This window comes from Danio rerio, chromosome 4, assembly GCF_049306965.1.
Source record: "Danio rerio strain Tuebingen ecotype United States chromosome 4, GRCz12tu, whole genome shotgun sequence".
NCBI lineage: Eukaryota > Metazoa > Chordata > Actinopteri > Cypriniformes > Danionidae > Danio > Danio rerio.
The window spans coordinates 49,141,023-49,164,057 of record NC_133179.1 but is presented as its reverse complement, the minus strand read 5'-3'; the positions used below and the strand labels follow the sequence as shown (position 1 = coordinate 49,164,057).

The following is a 23,035-nucleotide window of genomic DNA, read 5'->3' as shown; positions in this document are numbered from 1 at the left end:
TATGTTGCAAATAAACATACAATTATATTTGAATATAATGTAATACATTTATTAAAATATAATACTTATAATTATATGTTACTCAAGTCATTTAAAATGGATTTTCTTTTTCAAATTATGTAATAAATGATATACAATGAGAGCAGTCTACAGCACATGGCTAATTAATATGCACCTGTCATACCCCAGAAAGCACATGGCTAATTATGCCAGTTCCCGCCTTTGATTTTTTACCATATTGGGTAATTTGTTTAATTTCAACAAGCATGAGCACCCTTCAAAGCCACAGGTGACACCAATGGGGTTCAGGGGTCACTACTCTGCAGTCTAAGGCCATGTGACGTCGAGAGGGCTGCTGGGGGCCACAGGGTGGGGACAGAGAAGATCCATCAGGTTCCTTTTCGCAGGGGCCATGCTAATATTCTCTGTATCGATCCAAGTATATGTTTTTTTTTTTTCAAAACATCAGTTCAGAAGCATATAAAAATATCATTTACAAACATTCCTTATGACATTATGTTAGTTTCAAAACAGGAAAACAACAAGCATAATCATTCTGGCAAATCTATTTTCAAACCATCTAGTGAGTACGTAATATAAGGAGTATTCAACATAAACGTTTTGTAAAATTCAGTCACTTTTTCTTCCATTCTAAAATATTGTTCCACAGTTTTAATATAGTTTTCCAGTTTCTTTTATACATTGTCCATAACTCCATTTTAGCATGTTTATTTTTAACAATGTTTCTCCTTTTTCAAATTACAGTTCTTGCAACTGATAGAAACAAATTGGCAATTCTTGTTTTACTTCCATTAAAACTGGGGATGCACGATATATCGGCGCCCATATCGTTATTGTCCGATAAATGCTATTTTTAAGATTATCGTTATCGATCCGATGTTGACACCTTGCAATTTCGAAATCATATCTTTTTTGCTTCAAGTATAGACTATTCAGTTCATAAGAGCAGTTCAATCTTTTATGAAGTTTGCTGTATAAAAATATAACAATTTAAAATATTTATTATTATCGGCCTATACATATCGGCTATCGGCCTCCAAGTCTGAAGAATTATCGGTTATCGGTATCAGCCAAAAAATCCATATCGGTGCATCCCTAATTAAAACCAAATAAAAATATTTTATACCATTCTGTCTCCTCCTCAATCAGTTTTACTTTTCATCATTTGTTTAATACTTTCTTTTAACTTTGCCATAAATGTATTAAATTCAACACATTTTAAAAACAAATGCATAATACCTTCATTTTCCAGTCCACATATTTTGCATAATGCATTCTCACTGCTTCCAATTTGTGCCAGTTTTGTTTCAGTGAAAATAACATTATGTCTGATGAAATAATCCAACGTTTCAATTTTTGCGTCTAAATATTTCCATTTTAAATTCTTCCAGATTCCCTCTTCGTCTATTTCCACAAATATTTTTTTCCAAAATTGTTCTGAAACTGGTCTTTTATGCACTTTGTTTCTGAAACAAATGTAGAAATTTTTGAGAACACATTCTTGAAAATCTTTCTCATTTTCCTTTAAAAACATTTTCACATTATTCCTTCATTCGAATCTATGATTTCAAAACTTTCTGGATCCACACCTACAAATGTTTCCATAATTTATCGTCCACCCAAACTAAATAATGAATTTCTAAATGACTTTGCTGCTTTTTAACACCTATTACCACCCTCTCACCTAATATTATGGTTTTAGGAGATTTTAATATTCATGTGGATAATTTTAATAACTCCCTTACAAGAGATTTTATATCCTGTCTTGAGAGCTTTGGACTTCAACAGCATGTCAATGTTCCCACACACTCTAAAGGACACACCCTCAACCTCATCTGCTGCTCTGGTGTCTCACCCATTGACCTCTCTGCTGAGGAACTCCCTATAACGGATAATTTTCTCCTCTGATTTAATTTTGCACTCTCTCTTTCTTCCACCAAACCTCTCCGTACTATTTCCTTCCGTAACATAAAACATATTAATTTAGAATCCTTTTTTTGCTAGTATTAACTCTCTTCCTGAAATTACTAACCTTTCATCACCAAATGATTTAGTTTCTCATTACAACACTGGACTTCACTATAAGTCTCTGTAATAAAGTTCACGGCCCTTTGGCCGCCTGGAAGAAGGAGGCGGAGAACCGACGTAGTTTAAAAATATTTATTAATAACAGGGACGGCAGCTCCTCACGGAGACAATGGGGGGGTTGGCGCCACAGCCCCTGCGAGACCTATATGAGATGGGCCGAGAGAACAGGAGATGAAAAAAAAGGAAAGACAGAGTAGACCAGGAAAGGGGAGAGAGGAAAAAGAAAAAAAAAATTGGGGTTCGGTTCTCCAGACACGCTGCCACTCGGTCCTCCACCAGCTGAGAGATGCGATGACGTGCTGGGAGCCCTGTGGAGGAATCTATCCACCCGTCTGTCTTCTGGCGTCCGGCGGCGGTTCTCCTGGCTGGCTGGCGGCATCTCTGGTCTCCTGCTCTGCTTCCGTGGATGGATGCAGGCTCTGGCATCATGGTGGATCGCGGCAACTCCCCCGGGTTCTGTGGGATGGCTCCCTTCAGCACTTTCCCCTTCAGTGGTGAGCCCTGCATCTCCTGCTCCTCCCCATGCTGGGAGACGGCAGCAGGCAGATCCTTTCCTCGCCAGCCTCAGGCCGCCCCGGCACTCTGGGCAGACGAACAGGTTTCTCCCCCACTCGGGTTAACTCCCAAACACCCGCCCCTCTCTCAGCGGCAAGGGCATCTGGACAACGCGTCCCTCCTTCTCCCGGGCTTCGGCACCACTGTAATAAAGTTCATGGCCCTTTGGCCGCCAGATAGAAGGAGGCGGAGAACCAACGCAGTTTTAAAATATTTATTAATAACAGGGACGGCAGTCTCCGTGTCTAAACCAAAACGGACGGACGGCAGCTCCTCACGAAGACTGCCGTCAAACTGAAAGCAAAAGTAAAATATGTCCGGGCCCGGTCCTCTCTCGGCTTCCTCTGCCATAGTTCCTCCTTTTATGGTCCAGAGCTCCTTCCGTGGGATCCGAGGCAGGTGCGCACCGCAGGTGTATCCACTTACGCGGTGGCCTTACTCCGTTCCCACGGCTCTCGGCCACGCCCCCTCGCCACAGTCTCATATGGATTTTTTGAACATCTGACAGAAATAAAGTCAATCAGGTAAGCAATGAGCGTAGCTGCTGCTGCTTTTCTTCTTTTTCTGCATATTAACAGCAGGTGTACATCATCAGTCCTCAATCATCACTTAATTAAACTCATCATCGGCTCATTAACTTTACTCTGCTGCTGAGTAAATTTTGCTCAATTTAGAGAGGGACCAAATGTTCTCTGAACTGAGTAAATTTTACTCTGATGATTTTACTGTGTACAGGTATGGATCATATGTTTTGTCCCAGCTAAGATCTTAAAATGTTCTTCACTTCTCATAGTAACAACTAATGATAATAATAGTCATGGTCACATATATTGCTGTATATGAAGGGATATTTATTTATTAGCATGATGGTTGCTAAATTTTAATAAAACAACTGTTTACTATGTAAATGGAGCTATCAAACCGACACGAGCATTGAAAATAGTACATAAGCTAAACTTTTTCAGGTTTTGTGCAGCCATATATACATGTAAGTAATATCACAGTATAAAAATAACCTACAACACGAAATCTCTAGGACAGGTGAACTTTCTGACGACACAGCGTCACCAGCACAGACCAAACACTGCACAAAGAATGAGATATTTCAAACATGATGTGACCTTAGCATTAATGTAACAATAAAAATAACTAACCGCACAAAATCTCTGTAATGGATGAACGTCTGACAGCGCAGCGTCAGGCACACAGACAAAATACTGCACACACAGTGAAATATTTTAAATGTGATGTGAGCAAAACATACTGTTTATCAGAACAGGATAAAAATAACCTACCACTCTAAATCACTATGACAGGTGTACTTGCTGACAGCGCAGCCTCACGAACAAAGACAAAATGCTGCACAAAGAGTGAAAAACTTTGAACGTGATGTAACCAGAACATACTGTGCATCAATATAACAGTATAAAAATAACTTACCACACGAAATCTCAACAACAGGTGTACTTTCTGAAGGCGCAGCCTCACGAATACTGCTCAAAAAGTGAGATATTTTAAACATGTCGTGAACAAAACATACTGTGCATCAATATAAGAGTATAAAAATAACTTTCCACACAAAATCACTTTAACATATGAATTTATCTTGACTGCAGATGAACTTTCAGACCCGATAAATTGAGCATTCAGAGCAAGAGAAACTTTGGAAAATCCTCAGCGCTGATTGGCCCTGATTTTAAACTTTAGACAATGCATCCCTCCGATTAGCCCATGGTCTAAGCAAACTGTAGACAATCGCGGCTTCTCGTTGGACGGGAGTCTACAGTCTACAGTTACCATCGCACGTTCCCTGGGCAGATGTCTGCGAGCTCCCCAAATGTGGGAATCTCGACTGCATAATTTCTGGTAGTGGGGGACTGCGTTCGCGCTCTCCCCTGAGCACAGTGGTTCAAGACAGAGCTCAGGCGGTAGCGTCGGACCCGGCTGGAGCCAAGTGGTGCTCGCTGCAGAGCCATTTGAGGAGAGCTGAGCTCCAGCGAGGGGAAGCTTAAGCTTGAGCTCCACCTTTTTTGCACTTCTTCTACGAGTGATGTCACTGGGGGTAGGGTTAGGGGTGGGGTTGGTGTACGCATTAAAACAGCTTACAGGAGGAGGAGCGACAGCTCATGCTCCCCCTCGCTGGAGCTCAGCTCTCCTCGAATGGCTCTGCAGCGAGCACCCCCTCGCTGGAGCGGCGCTTCCCTCTCTTCCTCGTCCTCTGCCAAGCCTCTTTTGCTCCAGTAGAGCCGTGCGCGCCTGTGGAAGGCCTGCCCACCCGTCGCTAGAAGAGCCCGTTCTGACGCCGAAAACTACTCGAAAGGTCCCCCCTCAAAGCGGTTTGACCAGGTGAAGGAACACGCAAAGAGAGCCCCCGGTGGCTTTTGTCCGCCAAGCGAGTGTGCCCTGTGGAATGTCAGAATTTTATTTTTACCGGCCTGCCGCTGTTACTGACGGAACGAATGCAGACCGTGTGAAAGGTCATCATTTTATCTGCCATTAAGTAAGCGAACGCTTCGGCTCGGATCAGAGGTAACTTTGTTTCAAGAACTGCAATCTTTTGCAGACGTCTGTGGCGTTTTGGGCAGAGGGACGGTTCTAAACCAATCTGAACCAGAGGCAATTTCGCAGCCAGCCGTCGGTGGTTTCCCGTCCCAGGAATGTAAGGTGCTTGCAGCGGGAGGTTGTTTCGTTAGCGCTTCCGCTTTCGTCAGTGAAGTTCTTTTGCGGAACGTTTGTAGATCCCGTCGTCTTCTTCAAGCTATGTCGTTTGAGCACTGTGCTGATAGGCTGACGTAAAAAAACAGGACACAAAACATACAAGGCAAGAGTGCAAAGCACGGAGCTCTAGGCAAAGGCGGTCCGAACCGCAGCAAAGCAGGAGGTCGACATGTCCAAATAGACCAAATCAGAAACTAAGCAGAGAAAAACGGCATCTGTAGAGAAAGAAAACAGATGGAGGAAAAGAAAGAAAGAACAGGAGGATCCCCTCCCCTCCCCCCATAGAGGGTCTGTTATGCCCAGATCGAGTGCGTCCGGTGGAATCCATGTGTTGGCAGCCCCAACTGATGACAAAACACAAAGCAAGCATCTGGAGGAAGCTCAAACTCTTCATGCGTTGCCACAGTTACTAGCGAGTGGTTTGCAGGCACAGGCACGTCTGCTGCAAGTACAGCGCCGTCAGGAGACAGGGGTTGCTGGCCCATTCCCCATGCTCGGTGGCTGGGCATCACCGCCCTGGAGTACGGCCGATAGAAAACGGCGGCTGCCATTTGCGCCGCCCGGCAACTCATACTTACCTGGCAGGGGAGATACCATGATCAAGAAGGTGGTCCACTCAGGGCGAGGCTTGGCCATTGCACTCCGGCCACGCTGACCCCTGCGAATTCCCCAAATGTGGGAATCTCGACTGCATAATTTTTGTTAGTGGGGGACTGCATTCGCGCTCTCCCCCAAGTACACCCGTCTGCAGCCCGCAGATCGGGGCGGGGCTGAATATGGGGCGGAGCTGAATATGCAGCCCCGCCCATAAATGGGCGAGACTGAACATGTCACTCCGCCTACAAGTCTTTCATTGGTTCACGGAAACAGACGTTGATGTAATGTATGCTTTCGATTCCGGTTTTCATCTCTGCATGGTAAGTACACATCTTCTGTCATGTAAATGGTCAAATTATAGTGCAGTACACCTCACGTATTATGTGTCATTTATTTAATTAAAGGCCTTTAAGGAGATATGAAGTTTTAAAGCCTAAAAAAAAATGTTTTCTGTGTTAGGGTTGGCGTTTTCCAGGTTGATCGTACAGTTGGTGGTTTTATTCACTTAGAAGAATAATGTAAACTTTAAAGAGTTTTGAGCAAAACAGTCCATCACATGAAGTTTATTAATATCAAAGATAACAAAATATATTTTTCTTTGTGGCATGTTCTCTAATTTATATACTCTGGTAATGTTAATGCTAAATATGTACAATATAAAACTTGATTCTTAACTTACTGATCTATACTACATTCTGTTTGCAGATCATTGGCATTGATATATAGTCATCACTATGATTCCTGTGGAGCATATTCTCTGTTTTATTTTATTTTACCTCAGTTTTTTCTCTCTTTTGTTTTAATAGATTTGTGCATTTAAAGAGCCCATATTATGGGTTTTTGAAAATTCCCCTCCATGTAGTGTGTAACACAGCTCTAAGTGAAGTGAAGTATCCAGCTAAGGCTTAAATCTGTAAGAATACAGTGTTTAAAACTGTTGATTCATCTATAAAAGAGTCGACTCATAGTGCTTCAAACGAGTCGCCTTGATACCGACTCATTAGGTGTTTCGCCATGACGTACGAACGAAACCAAGTTATTCACGTGCACGCGCAAACCCGGGAGATTTCAAACCTGAGGCCCCGCCCTCTGACGCAGAAACCCAGACACACACGCACACCCACAAACACACGCACACCCACAAACACACGCACACAAACATGCCGGTCGATTGAAGTCACACTGCAGATGGATATATTGAGTCTCTACCCAAAGATGAAACCTCAGCATTATAACCAAGCAGTTGGAAACTTCTGGAAGCTACATGCTACAAAGAATACTTCATCTGAGTTTGTTAAAGGAAGGATCAGTAAAGCTTACTGATGGACGTCAGGATGGGTTTCTTTCTCCATTTCTCCAGTGTAAGTACGTGCGGTTAAAGTTGTTGCCTCGTTGACTCTAGCTTGCAAATGTATTTAGTTGTGATTTGTTACTTGTAACCGCGTGTACTGTATCAGGTTAACTGGATATTTTATCTTATCGCGTGCAAAGTCACGTTAAAAACGCGACGCGTGCTGTTTGTTTATGGAGCTCCGTGCTAGAGTTCTGCTCCCGCGATTTATTCGGAAATTTATTCCCGCGCCGCAGAAATCTGGCGCGGGGACAGCCGCGGGAATAAATTTCCGAATAAATCGCGGGAGCGGTCGGTAACGGGTTTAATTTGGGACGGGAGCGGGCTGTCTAGCAATATCACGGATATTGCTATGCGAATTAGAAAGAGAGAGTCTGCGTGGTGCTTGTGTGTGTGTTAGTGCAGACAGCTTGGCTGTCTGGACTGTATACTGGGTGATTTTTGGTTGTGTTCTCCGCTCTAGCGTGACCGGGCGCGGCGGGCAGAAAACGGAGCGGGTTCTCAGGCTAAAACCTGGCAGGTGCGGGCGGAAGCGGGAGCGTTGTGTTCCGGAGGTGTGTGTGTGGTATGGCGAGTACACGACTGTCTCCTTCGTTCGGTTATCCGTGGCACTATCCACTCGCCATAGTGTGGCAGCTAAAATCCACGTCTACACTATCAAGCGTGTATGAACTGTGATTACTTTTTAAATTGCTGATTAGCTATTGGCCATTTCCCTCTCTGACTGAAGGCAGTCGACCAATCGCAACAGACTGTCATCGGTCCAATCAGCGCAGATTAGCTCCGCGCTAAGGAGGGGTTTGGGAACAAATGAATCACTGGACGATTCATACAGGAGTCGCTGGGATAATTAGGTAAAAATAAATGCAGATTATAAGACCATGAAAGTGTTTTTTGACCTTGCATGCATATTAGACTGTTGTTGGAGACCCTTACAACCAAGATATGACCCTATTTCATGTATAATATGGGCTCTTTAATAATTTTTAATATATTTATTTACACTTCATGTTCTCTTTTTTTTTTTTTTTGTTTACTTTATAACCCATGCATGAAACTTATGCAAAGGGGAATGTGAGGAGGGGGCATGCCTAGTATAAACAAATTTAATTCTTTGAGTTTAACTTTAATATACTGTATGTTAAGCGACATGTTGATGATTGTTGGTTATTTTGTACAGATGCCTGAGATCCTGTAGTGTATCCTACTGAGAGTTGTCACACAGGATGGTGATGGGACATTTCTGCAACTCTCACTGACATCCAGGACCTTCTGAGCCATTGTCATTCATTCATTCATTCATTCATTCATTTTCTTGTCGGTTTTGTCCCTTTATTAATCCGGAGTCACAACAGCGGAATGGACCGCCAACTTATCCAGCAGGTTTTTACGCAGCGGATGCCCTTCCAGCCGCAACCCATCTCTGGGGAACATCCACACACACTCATACACTACAGACAATTTAGCCTACCCAATTCACCTTTACCGCATGTCTTTGGACTGTGGGGGAAACCGGAGCACCCGGAGGAAACCCAGGCGAAGGCAGGGAGAACATGCAAACTCCACACAGAAACGCCAACTGAGCCGAGGTTCGAATCAGCGACCCAGCAAGGTTCTTGCTGTGAGGTGGCAGCACTACATACTGCGCCACTGCCTCGCCGAGCCATTGTCAGTAATCCAAAATTCAAGAAGCAGGCTGTGTGTGTGTGTGTGTGTGTGTACACATGATAAAGAGTACAGAATATGCCAAGCACTTTTTACTGCAGATTGTTACTAATGCTGTAGTGGAATTTCCCTGTAAAAAATATATAATTGTTTTTATGTTTATTAAAGATAATAATCACAAACTGCTGTATCTTAAATTATTATTATTATTTTCTATAAATTGTCAGTCTTCCTTTTGTACGTGTGCATGTGCATACACAGATGTTCTGTAGGTGAGACATCTGACATCTAAAAAACACAGATCTGCCAGATTTTTACTTGAACCGAGAAAGAGGGACTTTCAACTGACTGTATTGCTTTGTGTTGGTGTTTTACTGAAGATGAAGTTGGTATTTATTTCTCAGGATTTGTCAAATAAAAAAAATCAGAAGTTTACACGAGTGCTGCACTTATTAATGTCAAATTTATTTTCATTAATTTGTGTCCTGATAGATAAGTAATAAATAAAACTGGCCGTTTGTGCCACACTATTAATATAATATTAAGTGTATTTAATATTCTAATTAAATGAAATAGAATAACAATGTTGTATGTGACTCTTAATAACCAAACAAAATCATTATAAAAAATATTTTCTACAGTGCAGAAATGGACACAGAAGGGTTGTTAGAAAGTGGTATTAAAGTATTTACCCTGCATTTACAAATAATACAAAAATAAAACCAAGAAGACTGCATTTTTATTCAGTAATATTAGATTATGAAATTATTTGTAACTCATTAATTAAATTGTAGAACAGATATTAAAACCACCCAGTAGGTAGCAGCAGAGCACTGTCTTCATTCAAATGGAGTAACTGAACAAAACTTTAATGGATTAGTAAATGATAAATAATGAAATTGATTGCATTCATAGATGACACACCATGTAATATGAAAAAAAAATAATATAAAATTTTACTCATGCTGGAACATTTACATATAACAGATCATATACATGTATATTCATAGCAGCATCAAAGTAAAAATAAATCCATTATATTATGAAATAATCTGATTTAATAAGTAAAAAGGTTACAAAGGTATACTTCCCTTAATAAATAATAGCTTATCCCTGCTCTTAATAAAACTCAAAGCAGTGCAGTATTGAAAGAAAAACAATTGGACACATGCCCAATATTTTTAATGGTCTTAAATCAAAGTATAATTTTAATATTTTCAATTGTAAATTTTCCAGAGAACTCTTCCATTCAAAGGGAAAAAATTAAACTGAACTAAAAACACTGCATTTTTATTTATTTATTTATTTTTCTCTCTCCATCTTTATTTGTTGTAAATATGCAATATGAATTTGCATTTTGAAGCAAAATAATCAACCATTAAAATATCAGAACTAAAATCACTGCGTTTCTGAAGTGACACCATTGTGAAAAGAGTCTTTTGAGTCTTTTGTAATATTTTTTAGCAGGAAAAATACCATTATGAAATTCACATAACTGTTAACTTAATTAACATTCAAAACACTCAGCAAGAATGTCCACTTTTGTGAATTTCTGTGTTTATTAACAATAAAAACAATATTTAAGAAATTGTACATGCATTTCCTGTTTACTGACACCACGTAGTGGGCATTCACGCTATTACGTTTCCACTAACCAATGAAATTACAGATGGGCGTGGCTGAATGTGCAGCCCCGCCCCACATTCATCCCCGCCCAGATCTGCGAGCTGCAGACAGGGGCTTCTCCTCTCCCCTGAGCACAGTGGTTCAAGACAGAGTTCAGGCGGTAGCGTCGGACCCGGCTGGAGCCAAGTGGTGCTCGCTGCAGAGCCATTTGAGGAGAGCTGAGCTCCAGCGAGGGGGAGCTTAAGCTTGAGCTCCATCTTTTTTGCACTTCTTCTACGAGTGATGTCACTGGGGGTAGGGTTAGGGGCGGGGTTGGTGTACGCATTAAAACAGCTTACAGGAGGAGGAGCGACAGCTCATGCTCCCCCTCGCTGGAGCTCAGCTCTCCTCAAATGGCTCTGCAGCGAGCACCCTCTCGCTGGAGCGGCGCTTCCCTCTCTTCCTCGTCCTTTGCCAAGCCTCTTTTGCTCCAGTAGAGCCGCGCGCGCCTGTGGAAGGCCTGCCCACCCGTCGCTAGAAGAGCCCGTTCTGACGCCGAAAACTACTCGAAAGGTCCCCCCTCAAAGCGGTTTGACCAGGTGAAGGAACACGCAAAGAGAGCCCCCGGTGGCTTTTGTCCGCCGAGCGAGTGTGCCCTGTGGAATGTCCGAATTTTATTTTTACCGGCCTGCCGCTGTTACTGACGGAACAAATGCAGACCGTGTGAAAGGTCATCATTTTATCTGCCATTAAGTAAGCGAACGCTTCGGCTCGGATCAGAGGTAACTTTGTTTCAAGAACTGCAATCTTTTGCAGACGTCTGTGGCGTTTTGGGCAGAGGGACGGTTCTAAACCAATCTGAACCAGAGGCAATTTCGCAGCCAGCCGTCGGTGGTTTCCCGTCCCAGGAATGTAAGGTGCTTGCAGCGGGAGGTTGTTTCGTTGGCGCTTCCGCTTTCGTCAGTGAAGTTCTTTTGCGGAACGTTTGTAGATCCCGTCGTCTTCTTCAAGCTATGTCGTTTGAGCACTGTGCTGATAGGCTGACGTAAGAAAACAGGACACAAAACATACAAGGCAAGAGTGCAAAGCACGGAGCTCTAGGCAAAGGCGGTCCGAACCGCAGCAAAGCAGGAGGTCGACATGTCCAAATAGACCAAATCAGAAACTAAGCAGAGAAAAACGGCATCTGTAGAGAAAGAAAACAGATGGAGGAAAAGAAAGAAAGAACAGGAGGATCCCCTCCCCTCCCCCCATAGAGGGTCTGTTATGCCCAGATCGAGTGCTTCCGGTGGAATCCATGTGTTGGCAGCCCCAACTGATGACAATACACAAAGCAAGCATCTGGAGGAAGCTCAAACTCTTCATGCGTTGCCACAGTTACTAGCGAGTGGTTTGCAGGCACAGGCACGTCTGCTGCAAGTACAGCGCCGTCAGGAGACAGGGGTTGCTGGCCCATTCCCCATGCTCGGTGGCTGGGCATCACCGCCCTGGAGTACGGCCGATAGAAAACGGCGGCTGCCATTTGCGCCGCCCGGCAACTCATACTTACCTGGCAGGGGAGATACCATGATCAAGAAGGTGGTTCACCCAGGGCGAGGCTTGACCATTGCACTCCGGCCACGCTGACCCCTGCGAATGGCGATCGACCTGTACGGCGTGCAAATTTCATTTTAGAAGTGTAGGCAATTACAGCACCTGATTGGTTGATTGGGTTTCAGCAAACCATGAATGAACTGCTTTTGCGAGTGAACAATCCCCTGGTGATGTCGTCAAAACAAATAGTAGTAACTGTCAGGACATGTTGCATATGCTGTGGTGCTTTTGAAATTAAAGCAAACAACCCTAACTGTGCATAAAAGTGAACCATGAAATGATCATTTAATAAGTTTGTTATTAAAATTTAAGTTGCTTTTTAAATTAAATTACTTTTAATGGTTCACTCAAAATCCCCATAAACCTCAACAAATGGAATATATAAATTAATATATGTAATATCAGTTCTATAAATAAAATATTCATATGTAATAGTAGTAATTAAAGGTCAAACTTTTTTATAAATGCATAATGTTTAGTAGAATTATTCTTAAATATGTTTGTATAACAAAAAATGGAAATATTTAGCATCTGTTCTATTATATTATACAGATATACCATCATATTTCTAATAGCAGTAATACAATTACATAAAATAAATAATAATCCCTTACTTTGTTACTGGACAAGTATTTTAATTATAGTAACTAACTACTTTGTAACAAATTACGACAGTTCTATTTTGAGAGTGTAATGTCATAGGATATTTGAATAATGTACTGTTTTTGTATTTGTGTGTTGCAGGTGGAGCTTGATGTTGGAATGTGGTTTAAGGATGAATCCACTGGCATCCCATCTGACGGCAACAGGATAAGCTGTCATCGACTCCAGAGCTGGACTTGGAAAAACACAGAGGAGCAATAGACTTTTCAGAGCGCCTGTACCAGAGGTTACTATTAAAATGGACTGCATATTATTGTCATAGACTTAGATAATGATTCTAAATTAAATTCAAAATCAGAAGATTTAGTCAATTTTTAAAAACCAATGAAGTCCTTCCAACACATACAAAAAGAAACACGAGATTGTATTTTATTATCCAAATTTATTAAAAGTGCAAAAGAAAAGTTCTAAACATATTGTTAGACCTGCCTGACATAAAAATGTATACTATAGATATACTTTGTACATAATAAAAAACACATTACTATTACAATCATTAGTTTTAATATTACTGATAGCAGTTATAGATATAAGAATGTATTTGTATACATTAAAAAATACTGCCAGGTCAAGCATTTAGATATAAAAAAATAAAAAAATAAATAAATCCTCTTAAAAAAAAACAAAGCTAACAATTAAAGTATATAAAGCAACATTAGTTATCACAAAGTAATAATTAAAGTACTTTAAATAACATAATTATATATTTTTTATTACTGAAATTTTATAATAAATAAATAATAAATAAAATAATTATATTAAAGTACTTTAAATAACATTATGATAATATATACTTAATAAACATAAATAAATACATACATAAATAAATAAATAAATAAAAACAAGAAAACAATTAAAGATATACTGTAAACTGTAAAACAATAAACTGTTAATATAACATACATTTCTGGAACAAAACAGTGTTACAACAATCAACAAATTAGTGTAAAACACTGTAAACTTAAACAGTCAAATGTTAATATAAAATTTGTTTCTACAACAATCAACAAATTAGTGCAAACTGTAAAAAAAGCTTAACTTTTGTAAATTAACAATAAGTTACAATCTACAAATTAGTATAAAACGATGTATACTCTGAAACAGTCAACTGTTAATATTGCGAACATTTGTGCAACAATAAGTGTAAAATACAGTCAACAAATTAGTGCAAACCGTAAAAACCTGTAAACTTTTAAAAAATCAACTGTTATTATAACATATCCATTTTTGCAACAATAATACTGTTACAAGTCAAGAACTATGAACCGCAACATGGATAGAGGTCCAGTTAGACAGACTCGGAGGCCTGAGACTGAGAGCCCAAGAGAACGTCCACAGCCCTTTTAAAGTCTTCAAAACAGTCAAACGTCTGCCCAGCAAGGTTTGTGGACGTGGAGGCTTTGGAGCTCTCACAGTAGCTCTTCTTTCTGTATTTCTTGTGGCCTTGAGTTGGTTGGCCACACAGAGCACAGATGTAAACCTTCACTGAGGTTGGATGTCCAGAGCCACTGAGTTCTGCCTTTTTCCTCTTGTAGACTGTTGATCTTGAGGGCAACAGTAGCGGAGTGGATGCCTGCGGCAAGGAAACAGCGGGAGGTGCAGTCAGCGGAGTGTGTGTGTGCCGGAGTCCTGCGGGCATCGAATGGGCCGGCGCAGGAACTGGTTGAGCAAGAGCAGAGGGAGGGACAGGTAAGATTTGCGGGAGCCTTTGCTTCAACTTTCGGGTGCCGGCCAGAGAAGTGGTGATGGGATACTGCACTGCAGGCCGGCTGGTATGGGGTCTTTCCTCTGGAAGCTCCTCAGCGGGGGGCTGGCTGGTGCTGGAGACGCTCTGGTGACGACGGAGGACAGACAGACCCTGGTCGGTGACGTTTGTGGCTGACAGTGCCTCCTGCCTCCTGATGAACTCGCTCACGCACTTTGAATTTATTTTCAGGATGGGAATCCCAAGTTTGCTGAGCTGATCATCGTCCACCGTCACTCTCTGCTGCACACGCTGGTACAGTTTAGTGATCTGCTGTTTCAGCGGTGACCCTTTAGCTTTTCCTCCAACACCAGGATGAAGCCACAGCTGTTTGACCAGGCAGTACATCAGCCGGTTCTTTCTGGAGTCCACCAAGTGTGCGGCTGAGTACCGCTTGCTGAACTTGAGCTTCTGCACCAGGGACGCCTCAGTCGGATCTCCACTGGTGCGGCCAAACAGAGCATTGCCCCAGCGTGCAGAGTAGAGGCTGTCGAATTGTTGGATGCTGCGGTCATGGAGGTCAAGCTTGTTCCAGGCGCTGATGACCTTTTGCCTGGTCGACTCATTTAGGGCAAGTTTTCCTTCCTCCAGGGCGATCTCAACAAGGACTTTACACAGATCCTCTACGTGCTGGTACCCAGGCAGATGATTGGGACCGCACACGTCCTCCACACAGGGGTCAAATTCAGCAGCCACTGCCTGATCGGTGAGGCACAGACGGTTCCTCAGAGGAGTCAGGCTGTCCCTCTCGCGGTCTGAGGAGTAGCCCACATCATCATCTTCCTCCTGCAGCTCTTCCTCTTCCTCTGCCACCCCAGCCGGAACATCTTCGTCCTCATCCTCATCTGCCTGAAGTGTCTCTCTAGTCTGAGCGTAATGATCAGGAGCACTGAAGGGCTCTGAGGACTGGGAAAACAGGTACTCCAGACCAATGCGCTCATCACCAGCAGGAACCGGAGGCCTGTAGTTTGCCTCCTCCACCTCCCCAAATAGCTCCTGGCACCTTTGGTTTAGGCGATGGACCAGAGGAGACATGTACACCATATGTTTCCTCCCTTTCCGCCCTTGGACGCTGGCTGACTCCCTGTTAGAGTTCCAGCGTGCGATGCCAGCCAGCAGATAGACTTGAAACGGGACAGCAGCACAGTGGGGTCCCGGGATCATGTCAGGCAGAAAGGAATGAAAGCCCTCCAGACTGTTGCTTCCTCTCACCGTACTGTACCGCGCAAGACGAACACCGTAACGGGTCACATACTTGGTGATGGTGTACATGTTCCTCCCTGGTGGATCCTGGATGCATTCAAGGTGCTTCTGCTGGTTCTCCCAGACGTGGTCGATGGCTGCAGAGTCCTTAAACAGATGCACCTGGTTCTCATCCATCCCTGCGGCTCCCTTCAGGAGATCAATGGCGCACTGCACGCGCGCACATGTTTCCTGTGCACCAACTGTGATCCTCCTGACGTAATGGCTGAGGTCATATTTACTGACACGCAGCTCGATGATCTGGCTGTCAGTCAGGGAGGCATAGTTGGTTGGGTGACCGGCACGTATCGCCTGTACCAGAAGAGCCATGTCGTCTTTGTTGTAGGCAAAGACGGCAGCAGAGAGGGCAGACTTGAACAGGGCATACTTTGGATGATGATCTGTCCGTAGGGCTGCATCGAATCGATGGATCCAATGAAAGATGTCCAGCCGTACCAGCATGCCCCTGTCCGTCCAGTCACTGAAGAGCTGCTCAACCGAGGACACAGCGTGGACGCGACAGCAGCCACGATCCACATACATGAGTTCGGGCGGTGCCTCGTCAGCTCTCCTGTACCTCTCCATGAGGCCTTCAGCCATCGGCCTCATCTTCTCCAATGACTCCTCACAGGTGAGAACAGATATGAGGATCTGCCCCTGCTCGTTGGCCACATTGGTACACCACTCTGCAGTGCCTTTTCCATCGCCAGAGAGTTTCTTGCAGATCTGATAACAAATACAACACAAACAGATTTAAACATTTTTGTATTTTGTATTTTTTTTTTCTGCACCAGACCAAGAAAGTAATAGTCACTAATATTCAGAAATGAATTAATAATGTGTTTTTGCATTGCAGCTCATTAGATTTCGGATGCAGAGCATGCAAGAGGAAACCTGAAGTGAAGAAAACGACACACAAAGACGTAGGTAAGTATGATTAATAATCTGGTGCGGGTGATGGTGACAAACAGGATTTTAAAGCACTAGTAACCCATATTAGATATTAATTTATTGATAATTATGTATTATTAAACAATTATTAATACTTTACTTATCAATTGTCATTAATAATTAATGATTAAAATGTCCCATGATGCAAAAGTGGACAATAATATTTTAAGGATAAAATCTCTCTGATAAAGGATTTCCTGAAAGAATAACAGTAAAAAGGTTTAGCAATACGTTTACAAACTGACTTTTTTTCCATTGTGTTAAATTTACCTTCTTGGTGGAGTCGTACTTCAGGACTTGCCCAAATGTGGACATAATCTGAGTACGGTAGTCCTCGATGTTATCTGCCTCTGAGATAAGGAACGCCTTTCTCATCAGTCTGGCAGATGGCGGCTCTCTCCGTGCTGGTGGTCGCTGGAACTGCTGGCACAAACTCCCTAAAAGCAGAGAAAACAGACACTTTGCTGCTTAATCTTTGAATAAATGCTCAAAAGGATAGGAATTTAAAAATAATAATTCTTTCATCATTTGCTGATCCTTTTAATGATTGTAAACCATTATGGGTTTCTTTTAAACACTAAACAAGTTATTTAGAAAAATGTCAGAAACCTGTAACCATTGACTTCCATAGTATTTGTTTGTTTTTTTTACAATGGAAGTCAATGGTTACAGGATTTCGGCTTTCCTCAGAATATCTTCTTTTGTGTTTAACAAAAGAGAGAAACTCATAAAGGTTTAAAACTACTCATTTCTGGGTGAACTATCCCTTAAAGAAAACAATTAACTCTGACTTACGAGTGATCTTCCCAGGTTTGTTGTACTGGCTGAGAAGAGTGGTGTACAAGTCCTTTCTCTGCAGATAGTCCTCGCAGTGGCTCTCCTGCACCTGTCTCCAAACTTTCACCATGGTGTTTCCCTCAGTGCGATCCCTCATCAGGCGGATCACCTGCTTGTCCACGCCACGCCTAGAATCATAGGAGCAACACAATCATTAGATGATGGTGAGTCTTAACTTTTATTAGACTCTGAATAATTTTACAATGATTTGTATTCTGCTAGAGACTCACCGTAGCGTCAAGACAGCAGGAAACACCGCTCTGTGAGCTGGACTGAGCTGATTAAGGATGCACTGATCCCATGACAGGAAACGACCAATAGTATGCTCTTCCGACTCCTTTGCAGCCTTTCTACAGGCGTTGCATGCCAGGACCTCAGTCAGCATGGAGTACCAGCCAGACATGTGGCAGATCTGTCTTACCGTGGATGAATACCCACAACGGTAGAGAAAAGCCTTCTGATTGGTGCGTGCTGGGCAGTCAGACCTTGGGCACCGAAGACTGTAACGCCACACACCGACTGGTCTCCAGAAAAAAACGGAGCTGTGAAAAAAGGAGTCTGCTGAGGGGACTTTTCCTTCCACCACTCCAGGAAATTCTGGAGGGTGAAACCACATCCGGTCATCCTTCAGGACTTTCCTCCACTTTCTGTTTCCATGTTTGTCTTTATAAGACATGGCCCTCTGAAAGAGTCCCCTTTCAGCATCCTCCTTAAGCCACAGTATGTCTGCACTGGGCAGCCCATGAAGACCAGACTCCCACATCTTGTGCCAACCCTCAAATAACACCTGGTAATTAGAATAACCGAGACAAAACTGTTAAAATCAATTAAAGTTTTAGTATTAAAGTATTAATTTTTCTTATCTTCACAACCACAGAGTTCTTTGACAGTTACCTCAGAATGTGCTGGGTCACTGTGTGTTGACCCACCAGATGACCTTCTAGTTTGAACGTCAGAAGCTGACACAGAAGCTGATGCAGGAGCCGATGAAGAAGCCGAGGCAGGAACTGACGAGGCTGATGCAGGAGCCGATGAAGAAGCCGAGGCAGGAACTGACGAGGCTGATGCAGGAGCCGAAGAAGAAGCCAAGGCAGGAACTGACGAGGCTGATGCAGGAGCCGAAGAAGAAGCCAAGGCAGGAACTGACGAGGCTGATGCAGGAGCCGATGAAGAAGCCAAGGCAGGAACTGACGAGGCTGATGCAGGAGCCGATGAAGAAGCAGAGGCAGGAAATGACGAGGCTGATGCAGGAGCCGATGAAGAAGCCAAGGCAGGAACTGACGAGGCTGATACAGGAGCCGATGAAGAAGCAGAGGCAGGAAATGACGAGGCTGATGCAGGAGCCGATGAAGAAGACTGGCCAGGAACTGATGAGGCTGATGCAGGAGCCTCCAATAAAGAAGTCGACGCAGGAGCCTTCAACAAAGTAAGTATAAGAGGTAAAACCTTTTTCATTGACATATTCATACTTTTTGCACGGCCTCCCCATCTATGCTCACAAAACTGTATTCAGGAGTATATACACCACCTAATTGTGATGTACAAATGATAAACTTACAGCAGACAGTGGAGAGTCTGAGTGTGGCTTCTGTGACAGATCTTCACAGGAACGTTTTCTTCTCTTTGCTTCCCCGGCTCCTAAATGAGCACAGTTGTGATTATCAGAAGACAGTGTCTTAGTGTGATGAATTTTATTTATTAATGCACACAGTTGAAGCCGGAATTATAAGCCCCCCTGTTAAATTTGAGTTTATTTTTCACAATTTATGTGTAATGGAGAGAGGACTTGTTCAGGCACATTTCTAAACATAATAGTTCTAATAACTTAATTTCTTATAATTTATCTTTACCATGATGACAGTATATAATATTGGGTCATACTTTACAATAAGGTTTCATTAGATAATGTATTTACTAACATGTACTAATTATGAACAATGCTTGTACAACATTTTTAATCATAGTTCAACATGTACTAATGCTTTATTAAAATAATATTTAATGCTTAGTTGATGGACTGTGAGTTGGCATGGATGACTGTAACACGAACAAATACTGTATTAAGTGTATTGTTCATTGCTTGTTTATGGTAGTAAATGCTTTGACATTAACTAATACAAACTTATTGTAAAGTGTCACCCTTTAAGGTAACACTTTAGAGTAATAGTTCATTAGTTAATATTAGTTAATGCATTTACTAACATGAACAAGAAATTTAATACATTAATTACAGTATTAATTTATCTTTGTTAATGATGTTATTTAAGTTAAATAACGTTAGTTCAATAATGCACTGTGCAACAAGCACAACTTTGGATTTTAATAATGCATTAATGTTGAACTGTAATTAATAAATGCTGCACAAGATTGGCGACACTTAGTGTTAGTAAATTGATTAACTAAAGGACTATTATACTGAAGTGTTACCATATTCAGCGTGAGAAAGTAAAGGCTTAACTAGCTTAACACTGTTTGTTCTGTAGCCAATAGAAAAACATAAATAATAAAACGAATAAAACTTTCTTCAGAAGATAATATACTATCCTAAGTACAGTGAACATGTCCTTGCTCCATTACCTTAAATAAATATTTCACAGGAGCGCCCTCAGCTGTAGTTCATGCTACAACAGTATGAATAAATGTTAATAAGTGACATTCATTATGTGATATACCTTGTCTTTCAGGGAAGCTGAGTGGTTTCTTCGGCAGACCACCTTTGTCCTCAACTGCTAAAGGAGGAAAAAAAAACACAAGATGGGCAAAAGTCAGTGTCAAAGCAGCAAGAAGACAATCTCATCAGCACAGTGTTTTGATATTGTGTGTCATTGATTTATTTATTAATAAAAGATTTATGCTATGGTACATGAACAATTAAAGACAATAATAAAAGGGATATACACCTTGTGCTTCGAAAGCACTGAGGGCTTCCACCAGTAGCGCATCATCCGCCCATCCACCATCACCTCTAGATCCCGACGAGCTGGAGCTGGCGGCCGCTGCAGGAAGAGGCCTGTCTTCTAGGGGTTTCTGTGAGTTACAGGTTGTAGTTTGCATGAAATGTTGCCAGCATGATATATATTTTTTTAATAAAGTCACATTTAAAAGAAATAAATAAAACCTACCTCTTTGTTGAGAATGTACTGCCGGAACCGCTTCAGTGTCTTGACGCTGATGTCCTCCTCCTTCATCGTCAGCCACTGCCGCACAGAGCAGAACGCCTCCTGTGCCATCTTCTTTTCTTGGGCACTACCAGCTTGTGGATCCGCCTGCAGGGTCTTGTGCAGGCTGTACCACTGCCACATCTCCAGGAACGTGAAGGATCTGAAGCGGCCCTGACCGTAGATGGCACTGTCGACATTGACCTCGAGGTGGCAGGAAACCTGTGGAAACAGTTGCACATACTGTAACAGAAGGTCCTTTATATACTCACCTGGGCCCTCTTTTCTTCCTTGATGGCGACGCTCCTTGATGTGTAGATCCAGCACACTGAAATTTCAAAAAGATAATTAATTTGTGTAAAAACAGCTTATACAAATGTATAGCAACATACTTACTATTTAATGTAGCCAACGTCATTCTCCACCAGCCATTTAAAACTTTGTCCATTGTACTTGCCAAAGTTTAGAATGAGCTGGCCGAGATACTGGACCTCAGATGGCGCACAAGTAATGTGCTGGCATCTTTTTTTAGCTAAGACATAAAATAACATTAATGCAAATAACAGTCTGCAGTGTACGCATATGACAGAAACGCATAAATCAGATATTACCTTCCTCACAAGCAGTTTTTTTGTCCTGGCTAGTGTTCCGCTCGAAGCACCTGTTGCGAGAGGCCAGGGTCTTGGCGTCCTTCGATGCTTTAAGAAAGCACTGTTGTCTGTCCTGTGGCACACTGGTGTCAACGATGCTCAGGGTGGGCAACAGTGGATCCATGTCTAATTCACCTGTAAGAAGTATTCTTATAAACATCACAAATATAGAGAGGGAATATGGTCTTAGCTCTGAGCTCATGATAAAGTATTAAAAAAACATTTTGTGTGTTAAGTCTTTTTTTTTTTCATTTTTACATGTTTGATAATTAACAAATAAATGAAATATCATCAAAATAAATTATCTGACAAGGGTTAACAATGCTTACAGAGATGATGCATTTGACAGTGGCAATGAAAACATGAATTATCATATCAATTGCTCTGTTATACATTTTTTTTCAAATGCTTACAGTTGTATTTTGTGTTTTTTAAGGGGCAGCTATTAATATCAACCTCCATATGGCTGATATAAGGTAAGGTAAAATACATTCTAAGCATGTTAAATACATACTCTCATTAATATGATATCATTTACACATATAATACTTGAAATAACATAACAAATCATATTTAATGTATGCACATTTTCATTTTAAAGCTTATAGCAGTAATTGCTGAATATGTTTTTGTCCCAGGCCTTGAGAATCAGTGATATATTATTCAGTCTATGGCAATAACGATTTTACTATATTCTTATGATAACAAATACAGGTATTGGGCATATGTTTTGTCCCAGTTAAGATCTTAAGATGTTCTTCACTTCTCATAGTTACAACTAATGATAACAATCGCCATGGTAACATATATTGCTACATATAAAGGGATATTTATTTATCAGCATGTTTGTTTCTATATTGTAATGAAACATCTGTGTATACTGAGCTATCAAACCGACGCGATCGTCGAAAATAATACAAAAGCTAAACTTTTTCAGGTTTTGTGCAGCCAAATATTCATTTAAATAATATCACAGTATAAAAACAACTTACCACACGAAATATCTTGGAAAGGTGAACTTTCTGACGGCACAGCGTCACCAGCACAGACCAAACACTTCACAAAGAGTGAGAGATTTCAAACGTGATGTGATCTTAGCAATATAAAAATAGCTTACCACACAAAATCTCTGTAATGGGTGAACGTCTGACGGCGCAGCGTCACACACACAGACAAAATACTGCACACACAGTAAAATATATCAAACGTGATGTGAGCAAAACATACTGTTTATCAGAACAGGATAAAAATAACCTACCACTATAAATCACTACAACAGGTGTACTTTATGACGGCGCAGCCTCACGAACACAGACAAAATGCTGCACAAAGAGTGAAATATTTCAAACGTGATGTGACCAAAACATACTGTGCATCAATATAACAGTATAAAAATAACTTATCACACAAAATCTCTATGACAGGTGTACTTTTTGAAGGCGCAGCCTCACGAATACTGCACAAAGAGTGAGATATTTCAAACGTGCCTTGACCAAAACATACTGTGCATCAATATAACAGTATAAAAATAACTTACCACACGAAATCACTTCAGCATATGATTTTATCTCGACAGCAGATGAACTCTCTGACCCAA

The 23,035-nt window shown here is 41.8% G+C and overlaps 1 protein-coding gene, 2 long non-coding RNA genes and 2 other non-coding genes across 6 annotated transcripts; 3 read left to right on the top strand and 2 right to left on the bottom strand.

Moving 5' to 3' along the window:
- Positions 1 to 2,866: 2,866 nt before the first annotated feature.
- LOC137490911 (uncharacterized) lies at positions 2,867 to 4,031 on the bottom strand. Its single transcript, XR_012402398.1, has 3 exons — positions 3,960 to 4,031; positions 3,819 to 3,881; positions 2,867 to 3,165 (listed from the first exon to the last, which is right to left on the bottom strand). It is a non-coding gene; the product is annotated as an uncharacterized lncRNA (long non-coding RNA).
- A 1,921-nt stretch (positions 4,032 to 5,952) lies between these two features.
- On the top strand, positions 5,953 to 6,116 carry LOC137494450 (U1 spliceosomal RNA). Its single transcript, XR_011014408.1, has one exon. It is a non-coding gene; the product is annotated as a U1 spliceosomal RNA (small nuclear RNA).
- Positions 6,117 to 12,141: 6,025 nt separating this feature from the next.
- Positions 12,142 to 12,298, top strand: LOC137494486 (U1 spliceosomal RNA). The gene has a single exon (XR_011014443.2). It is a non-coding gene; the product is annotated as a U1 spliceosomal RNA (small nuclear RNA).
- A 563-nt stretch (positions 12,299 to 12,861) lies between these two features.
- On the top strand, positions 12,862 to 20,491 carry LOC137490901 (uncharacterized). Its single transcript, XR_011010939.2, has 7 exons — positions 12,862 to 13,082; positions 16,699 to 16,769; positions 17,604 to 17,794; positions 17,976 to 18,420; positions 18,508 to 18,915; positions 18,961 to 19,056; positions 20,315 to 20,491. It is a non-coding gene; the product is annotated as an uncharacterized lncRNA (long non-coding RNA).
- On the bottom strand, positions 14,015 to 23,003 carry LOC137491175 (uncharacterized). 2 transcript variants are annotated; one of them, XM_068220240.2, is made up of 14 exons: positions 22,976 to 23,003; positions 22,697 to 22,760; positions 22,431 to 22,494; positions 21,400 to 21,573; positions 21,185 to 21,320; positions 20,753 to 21,116; positions 20,531 to 20,657; positions 20,303 to 20,359; positions 19,189 to 19,268; positions 18,525 to 19,046; positions 17,861 to 18,417; positions 17,589 to 17,758; positions 17,064 to 17,230; positions 14,015 to 16,568 (listed from the first exon to the last, which is right to left on the bottom strand). In XM_068220240.2, exons 4-14 carry the CDS (start codon positions 21,560 to 21,562, stop codon positions 14,145 to 14,147), a joined length of 4,767 nt encoding a protein of 1,588 aa, XP_068076341.2. In that variant the 5' UTR covers positions 21,563 to 21,573; positions 22,431 to 22,494; positions 22,697 to 22,760; positions 22,976 to 23,003; the 3' UTR covers positions 14,015 to 14,144. The 2 variants fall into 2 exon arrangements, with proteins under 2 accessions (XP_068076341.2, XP_073803350.1); XM_073947249.1 differs by lacking the exon at positions 22,976 to 23,003 and having other exon boundaries at positions 22,697 to 22,779.
- Positions 23,004 to 23,035: the final 32 nt, after the last annotated feature.

Bases quoted from the DNA above. Each gene is read 5' to 3' on its own strand.
- LOC137491175 (XM_068220240.2), bottom strand. From the start codon at position 21,562: ATGGATCCACTGTTGCCCACCCTGAGCATCGTTGACACCAGTGTGCCA. The intron at 20,658-20,752 runs GTAGGTTTTATT...TGTAACTCACAG, and splicing joins AGTACATTCTCAACAAAGAG to AAACCCCTAGAAGACAGGCC. The intron at 19,269-20,302 runs GTATATCACATA...GTGCTCATTTAG, and splicing joins CAGCTTCCCTGAAAGACAAG to GAGCCGGGGAAGCAAAGAGA.